General features: G+C 38.1%; 1 protein-coding gene across 1 annotated transcript; it reads left to right on the top strand.

Annotated features, from left to right (window-relative positions):
• The first annotated feature begins 1620 nt into the window (after positions 1–1620).
• TCF21 (transcription factor 21) lies at positions 1621–3875 on the top strand. The gene is made up of 2 exons (XM_069767961.1): positions 1621–2184; positions 3545–3875. The coding sequence occupies exons 1-2, from the start codon at positions 1738–1740 to the stop codon at positions 3632–3634; spliced, it is 537 nt and encodes a 178-aa protein (XP_069624062.1). The 5' UTR covers positions 1621–1737; the 3' UTR covers positions 3635–3875.
• Positions 3876–9102: the final 5227 nt, after the last annotated feature.

Below are 9102 nucleotides of genomic sequence, written 5' to 3'. Positions count from 1 at the left end.
AAAATTATACATATTGCCTATTTCACATGTAAATGCATTCTTATCTCTCGTGGTGTCAGCTATGAACCAAAAATATAGATTTATTTTTGCAGATATTAAATATATATCCATATGGTATAAGTGTATAATACATGATTTAATAAATGATTTTTTTTTACTCAGAACTGGATTCTATTTCAATAATCCTTCGAATTGCCAATGTATTCTCAGGAAGGAAGCAAACTCTATATTTTTTCATTATTATCTCATAAATGTTTTCCTATTTAGTTATATATTGCTATATACACAGTTTGGATGTCTATCTATCTGTGTCTGTCTCATATGTATCGATCTAGCTTGCAGCCAGGAGTCTATGTGCTATGTGGATGTGTTTATCCTGCACATCTGTCTGAGGACATCTATGTGGCCATATACATATATACTTCAGTGGGCACAGAAGAGGACGTGCCTAGCCCAAAACAGCAGAGACACAGCTGATGACAAGCTGCAGTGTTACTTGCTGCCCCCTACCAGAATGACTTAATATGCACTTCTGTCACATCTATTCTGGTCTTTGGACTTTCTATAACAATTTAAGTCATGTTTTGTTTCCCTTTTTTACTGCTTCTTTATATTACAAGACACATCTTACCTCCATCAGCCTCATGAACACCTATTTAAACGGGACACCGGAAAATATGGGCTAGCTTGTGGCACTGAAATGCAGTAGGTGTCGGATTCTGCCTTTTCCATTGCTATATATTTTGTAGCCTGATAAAGTGCTGGCAATAAATCGCTATCCTGGTTCTAAAAAGTAAAATGGCCAATAGATAAAAGAATAATTCAGTGAATACGGTGTTTGAAATCACTGAACTATAAGTGATATTGATAGTATTGAGGCTCTTTTAAAGCTTCTTTTGCAGACGTTTAATGATGTCCTTTTCAGTGCTCATTGAAAATGAGTATACAGATCACATACCATAGATCTCATCAATATTAATATTCATAGACAGAATAAATATCTGTTTTTATAAACTCCCCCTTGTATCACAGAATGAGCTCTTCTCAACTCTCCTTAAATGCAGGATCCTCCTCAGAGCTAGGGCTGGCTTGTTATTTTTGCACAAGTCACCTAGTAATGGGGTTACATGGCCTCTGACCCTAGTCATCTAGGAGACATTGGAGGATATTACACTATAGATCAGAAGATGGCACTTTGTGTAGATATCACAGGATGTTTTCATACAATATTCCTATTGCTTCCATTAAACATTTTTTTCTCTGTATGAAGGAAAGTGAATTCGCCATTTAATAGCTTTACAAAAAGTAACATTTCATTGGCTCATTTTAGTTTAATCCAAAAGTTCGATTTATATTCCTCTATGATTTAAATGCAAATGATGCAAATATTGGAAGATTTATTATTTAAATATTATAGAGTTTAATATGTGAAAAGGGTATAAATGCTGAAATTCCATGAGCCTTGCCAGATAGTGATGAGCAGTGGGAGGAATACGTGGGCTGGCAGGAGACGAAGAGTAGACCATGTCCTCCTCCTCCCTGGTATCATTAGGCCCGTCCTCTCCCCGCCCTCCATCCCATAAATAAATGACTACTGTCCACGCGAAATTCCACTGCTCTCCTCCTAAGACAAACACTGGAACAGGCGTGTCTCCTGAAGGCTGCTAATTAAACACATCCCCTATTATTATCCTGCATCCATTCCCACCTGGACCATAGGAGGAAGCAGGGACAGCAATGTCTACGGGCTCTCTGAGTGATGTGGAGGACTTCCAGGAGGTGGAAATGTTGGACTGTGATGCCATGAAATTGGATTCTAGCAAGGATTTTGGAATCTCAAATGACAGCAATGAGGAAAGTTCCACTTGTGACAATGGATCTCCTAAGAAAGGCAGAGGAACAGGAAAGAGGAGGAAAACCCCACGCAAGAAAAGTCCTCTGATTGGGGTTAATCATGAGGGAAAGCAGGTCCAGAGGAATGCGGCTAATGCCAGGGAGAGGGCCAGGATGAGGGTGCTCAGCAAAGCTTTTTCCAGGCTCAAGACCACCTTACCCTGGGTACCACCAGATACTAAACTTTCCAAGCTAGATACCCTGAGGCTGGCATCCAGTTATATAGCTCATCTAAGACAGATCTTAGCCAATGACAAGTATGAGAATGGTTACATCCATCCTGTTAACCTGGTAAGTACAGCTGTACCATCAAACGTTTTCGATTAAATATACTTGTATGTTCTATCTATCTATCTATCTATCTATCTATCTATCTATCTATCTATCTATCTATCTATTATCTATCTGTCTCATATCTATCATTCAATTTTCTATCTATCTATCTATCTATTCCCTATCTATCAATCTATCTATCTATCTATCTATCTATCTATCTATCTATCTATCTATCTATCTATCTATCCCATATCTATATATTTATCTATCTATCTATCTATTATCTAACTATCTATTATCTATCTATTATCTATCTATCTATCTATATCTATTTCCTATTTAGCACTCTATCTAGTGTATATTTTATTTTGACTGTCTCGTTTTCTATCTAACTAAAGTAAGCTATAGATTTTGAAATGAGAATTACCGTGATTTATTCTCAATGTAATTGTCAATGTAGTATAAAAGCATTAGTGGAAAATTCAGCTTGCCCTTCTAGAAATGTGACGTTACCACCTACTGCTAGAAGTAACTTCACTCTACCCATATTCTACTCTTATCTCCCCTAGCTGCCTGTAAATAATGAAACGGTGGGGATTTTCTTGAAGGCAGGAATGTTTTTATCAGCACTTCCAGCACTCTTTCTACGTTAAGGAAAAAAAAATGAAGAGAAGAGGATGTTTATGAGATAGAAATCGGTGTTAAATGCTGGAATGAAAACTGCTGAAAATAATTAAATAAAGGAGAAACTGTAAAACTAACCTCAATCAAGATTATTGGATTGCAAATTATAATAGCAATAGTAATCACATTTGTTATCCTCATAATGGCAATTATTACCAGTAATTGTACATTATTATTAGTAGTAGTAGTAGTAGTAGTAGTAATGATTTATTATTATTCTTATTATTATTATTTGAATTGTTGATGTGGATGGTATATTAGTAAACGTACAGTACTGCTGTTATTATGATTAGTAACAGTAGCATTAAAAGTATGAATTATCGTAATTATTATTATCATCAACACTACTGCTATTATTGTTGCTGCAGTTGCTATATTAGTAATATGTATGCATTTATTTGTACTTCTATAATTCAGCAAAACAAATAAGTATATAATGAAGCAAAAGAAAGAAGAGATAATGATATCTTGTGCAGTTCAATGCTTTGATTTTTTTGCAATATACTTAAGTGGAAACAACTTTAAACAAAAATTAGCACTTCCTGATTGAATATAAGGATAAGACTATCTTATTCTCACCCCAATCTACAAAGCATGGAGGCACTATGGCTTTTAAAGATAAACACTGCATTGAGGAAAAAGGATAATGTGCTGTTTGTACTGATTTTTGGTTATTCTCTTTTCTTGACAGACTTGGCCCTTTATGGTAGCTGGAAAGCCTGAAAGTGACCTTAAGGAGGTTGTGGCTACAAGTCGCTTGTGTGGCACCACGGCGTCATGACCCAACTGATGGGCATTGTGGATGGATGGACAAGCTGCAGGAAGGGACATCTCAGTTTTAAAGAAACACGAATTTGAGGAGACCAAATGTACATAATCCTTTATATTTAACTTGTACATTTCATGTTGCCCGAGTCTTGCTGGTCCAAGAGCTCTCAGAACATTTTGTGTAATTTTGTACATTATGTTTATATATGATAAACCTTTATAATGGGCTTTGGAAGCCCTGTCTGAGGTTTACTTCATTTTCAGATATATAGATTTATATTACAAATTGATATATATTTTTGTTTCTTCAGAAAAATTAGATATTTCTTTGAATAAAATCTTCTTTACATAAGGATTGTATGTTGTATTAATTGCAGAGATAGTTAGATGGGCAGTTAGACAGATAGACAGAGAGAAAGACAGACAGATAGATAGATGATAGATAGATAGATAGATAGATAGATAGATAGATAGATAGATAGATAGATAGATAGATGTGGGATAGATGATAGATAGATAGATAGATAGATAGATAGATAGATAGATAGATAGATAGATAGATAGATAGATAGATAGATAGATTAAAAAGAAAGCTAGATAGGCAGACAGATAGATATAGATAAATTAGTTGTGTTCTATCTTTTCGACTTATAAACATGAAGACAGACAAAGCAGACACCAAAAAAATTAAAAAAAAAGTTTCTGACTACACAAGGAAGATATAAAAAATTTTTTAAGTAATAGTAGGAAATTATCTGCAGACATCTTTATCTATATTTTAAAGGATTATCGTGGTAATGGTACAAGAAAACCAGTAGGAATAATACAAATTGCCATAGTGATTGTAATAAAATTGGGAAACAGATCTGAGAATAAAATAATAATGTATTTACTATTTACATACCAAATATTTAGTATGTACAGCACCATGGAATCAATGGTGCTATATAAATAAATAAATAAATAAATAATAATAATAATAATAATAATTTAGTAGCTAAACTGTGATCCCACTTCTGCTAATAATAGGCATAGTCACACTATCAATATTAAGGACTAATCTTGGTAATGGTTGGTAAAAGCACCAATAGCAGTAACAGTAACTCCATAGTGACACTATTAGTGCTAATCTTCTCCTGACACTATTTTATTGTATTATAAATGTTGCTTATTATATAAAGAGTATTTAAACAATCAGTAATAATTAACAGTAATGATCAATAAGTCTAACAATAATAATATAATAAATAATAATAACATCTTCCTCTAAGTTACAAATGAAATATAAACGTAACCTTGTTATTACTAGTGGTGTACTGATCATTCCTCTCACCCTACTAGGGAGAGCCATCTATTTCCCCCAGCTCTGTCTTATTGTCCAGCTATCAGTGGACTTTCTGCAGACGATCGTGTCAGTGGTCATCGTGTACCTGGCAGGACGTGTCTGCCACTCTCCTGCCTGGGCTGCCCTGGGTCTGGGCTGCTGGGGGTGTATGCTGAGGCCACCTACAGCTCTGCCTGGCTTATCTCTCACTATTTATTATTAGAAGGGGGTCACAGGGTCCTGCATATTATCTGCCTAATCCTCGGATGGCTGCACAGATACAGATCTGCTGTCACTGACCAGCCCCCTGCACAATTAGCCGCACGGCAGTGAGGAGAGGGTTAACCGCTGGTGCACACGGTGATTCTGCGGTGTGCTAGATGCGGGTGGCGGCTACAGAGAGGGAACATGGACGTTTCACAGCACATTAGTATTGATAATAATAGTAATAATGTCAGTCTCTCCAGCTGGTTGTAAGTCACAGAAGACGCTGCCCGTACACCCTGGGACTCACAGTGCGGCAGCAGCACGGACCTTCTCCGCTTGTAGGCATAGCCGCATTTACCGCAAGTGTGCGTTGCGTCTTCATTTATAGTGGCGCCAGAATAGGGCGGGGCTTCCCATAACAGCCAATTATATGTCTGCTTTCATTATCGGTAAACTCTGGTTGCTATGAGCAACCCCACAGACTAGAAGTGAGGGGAAGCCTTTACTACAGTGGATGCAGTTTTGTGTCATACATGTACAATACTTAGGACACACTGATACTAGTGCTTAGCTGTAATAAAAAATACAGAGTGAAATTAACTTTTTAAAATTAATATGCACCAAATTCAATAAGGCCACATTCACATGTTCAGTATTTGGTCAGTTTTTTACCTCAGTATTTGGTCAGTTTTTTACCTCAGTATTTAGGGTATGTTCGCACGTTCAGGATTTCCATCCTTTTTTTTTCAGGACAGTTTTTTTTAAAAAACTGCAGCTCTTGGCAGAAAACGCAGGTCCTTTTTTTGGTCCTTTTTTTGTCCTTTTTTGATGCGTTTTTTTATCCTTTTTTTATGCAGTTTTCTATGCAGAGACTGTGTGTTTCCTAGGAAGCTTTTTAGGGCTAAAATGGCTGAAAATACCCTACCCCTAACCCTACCCCTAACCCTAACCCTACCCCTAACCCTACCCCTAACCCTAACCCTACCCCTAACCCTACCCCTAACCCTACCCCTAACCCTACCCCTACCCCTAACCCTACCCCTATTCTAACCTTAGTGAAAAAAAAAAAAAAAAATTCTTAATTTTTTTATTGTCCCTACCAATGGGGGTGACAAAGTGGGGGGGGGTGTCATTTACTATTTTTTTATTTTGATCACTGAGATAGGTTATATCTCAGTGATCAAAATGCACTTTGGAGCGAATCTGCCGGCCGGCAGATTCGGCGGGCGCACTGCGCATGCGCCCGCCATTTTGCAAGATGGCGGCGCCCAGGGAGAAGACGGCCGGACGGACACCGGGACGCCGGGTAAGTATAAGGGGGGGAGATTAGGGCACGGGGGGGGCATCGGAGCACTGGGGGGGGGGCATCGGAGCACGGGGGGGGGGCATCGGAGCACGGGGGGGCGGGATCGGAGCACGGGGGGGCAGCCACACTCCGCCCACGCACTTCCGCCCGCTCCCCCGCACTTCCTGCTGCAGCGGTTCTGCACATCAAATCGCAGTAAAACCCGCAGATATATTTTTGATCTGCGGGTTTTACTGCGATTTTGACCTCACAATGGAGGTCTATGGGTGCAGAACCGCTGCGGTTCAGGAAAAAGAAGTGACATGCTCCTTTTTTTTTGCTGCAGCTATTCTGCGCGGCTTTTTAAACGAAATTACGGATCATGTGCACAGCAGTGACTGTTTTCCATAGGGTTACATTGTTATGTACCCTGCATGGAAAACAGCTGCGGAACCGCAGCGGCAAAACCGCTGCGGTTCCGCAGTAAAAAACGCACTGTGTGAACATGGCCTTAAACAGTTTTTGACCTCAGTATTTGGTCAGTTTTTTACTTCAGTATTTGGTCAGTTTTTTACTTCAGTATTTGGTTAGTTTTTGACCTCAGTATTTGGTCAGTTCTTTATCTCAGTGTTTGGTCGGTTTTTTATCTTAGTGTTTAGTCAGTATTTTACCTCCATATTTGTAATATTTTACCTCAGTATTTGTAAGCCAAAACCAGAAGTTGAACAATCAGAGGAAAAGTATAATAGAAACATATGCACCACTTCTGGATTTATCACCCACTCATGGTTTTGGCTTATAATTACAAATACTGAAAGTAAAATACTGACCAAATACTGAGCTGAAATATTGCAAATACTGAGGTAACATATTACAAATACTGAGGTAAAAAACTGACCAAATAGTGAACATGTGAACGTGGCCTTATATTACTTTTAATCTGCATCATTCATAATAGTCCTTTTTTAAATAAATAAAAAAAAAGCTGCATTAAAGGCGCCTGATACAACGCTGTGCAATGGTTCACACTAAATGCATCCTTTTTAAAATGCCACATGTTAATAAATATGGTGGACACGTCTTAGGCCAAGTTCCAATCATGAGTTTTCAGAGCATTTTTCATGCTGCACATTTTCACCAATTAGCTAAAATAAGTTACTTGTGTTTTTATTTTTATCTAAGTTTTTATTGCGATGTCTCAGCTGCGGTTTCTCTCTTCTTTTGATATGTCATATACTGTATGATGCTGCTGTGTTTTGCTTGCGTCCTGTTACCTAAAAAAACTTAAAGGGACACTGTCACCTGAATTTGGAGGGAACAATCTTCAGCCATGGAGGCGGGGTTTTCGGGTTTTTGATTCACCCTTTCCTTACCCGCTGGCTGAATGCTGGCTGCAATATTGGATTGAAGTTCATTCTCTGTCCTCCATAGTACACGCCTGCGCAAGGCAAGATTGCTTTGCTTGGTGGGGTTTGAACCCAAGATCCCGATGCTGCAAAGCTGTGGTGTTAACCACTGACCAACTGTGCTGCCCACAATGGATTTTTTACCTGTGGATTGTCCTTTATTTAACTCTATGGTGAAAATCAGCAAATAAAACATATATTTACCACAAGTTAAGCCAACATGCTGCGAATTTCGAAAACAGGTCAACTTACGCTGTGTAAAAAAAATGCACAGTGGGCATGAGATTTCTATAAATACCATTCACTTTTCTGGAATTGTAAGACGCTGCTATTTCACTTCTTCTGCTTGGAACCCGCCTGAAAAAGCACTAAAAAACCCTATAAAAAATCTACATAACACTGTAAAGTAAAAACAACTTTCTGTACATATGTTCTGTCCTTTGTAACTTCTGCTTCAGACTTTGAAAGACGTCCGCCATTTAAAAAGTGTAAATAACATAAAAAAAATGACAGAGATGGCGCTTCAGGAAAAACACCGCCATCCTGAAGCCTCTTCTCCTTGGAAAACTTGGGAATGGACAATGGAGTCTAAAAGACACCATATGCATATGACCTTAGGGTAGGCTCAGATGAGAGAATTTTCAGGTCAAATGCCCATTCAAATCTATAGGTGAGCAATAAAAAATGGATTCCATACAGAGACACTGTATAGTACTCGATTTTTACAGATACAATACAATTCGTTGACATAGGAAACTGTATTTAGCCTTGTAAATTTTTAATAATTGCTACTGTATAAAAACAGATTGTGCAGGGATTTCGTATGGATTACAAACAAGAAAAACGTTTCCTGGATGAAACTCAGATGATTTTTTTATAGGCTCGTGTGAACTCAGCTACGGTCACACGGTCAGTATTTGGTCAGTATTTTACATCAGTATTTGTAGCCAAAACCAGGAGTGGGTGATAAATACAGAAGTGGTGCAGATGTTTCTATTATACTTTTCCTCTAATTGTTCCACTCCTGGTTTTGGCTTACAAATACTGATGTAAAATACTGACCAAATACTGATAGTGTGACCATGGACTTAGAGCTCATGCAAACGAGCATATAAATCAGACATACGCGATTCGATTTTTCGATCAGATAGATCACAGCACAAGGACCCATGTTATTCACTAGCTCTGTTCAGAGGAACAATGTTTTTCTCGGTCCCAATGTCCGTGAGTAAAAAATTGCAGTATACACTACTTTCTGG

The sequence above is a fragment of the Ranitomeya imitator genome, chromosome 5, assembly GCF_032444005.1.
Source record: "Ranitomeya imitator isolate aRanImi1 chromosome 5, aRanImi1.pri, whole genome shotgun sequence".
NCBI classification, from domain to species: Eukaryota; Metazoa; Chordata; class Amphibia; order Anura; family Dendrobatidae; genus Ranitomeya; species Ranitomeya imitator.
Note: the sequence above shows the minus strand (reverse complement) of the source record. Positions and strands in the feature narration are given on the sequence as shown.

Coding starts and splice junctions, on each gene's coding strand:
- TCF21 (XM_069767961.1), top strand. CDS start 1,738: ATGTCTACGGGCTCTCTGAGTGATGTGGAGGACTTCCAGGAGGTGGAA. Junction 2,185..3,544: donor ACATCCATCCTGTTAACCTG/GTAAGTACAGCT, acceptor TTTTCTTGACAG/ACTTGGCCCTTTATGGTAGC.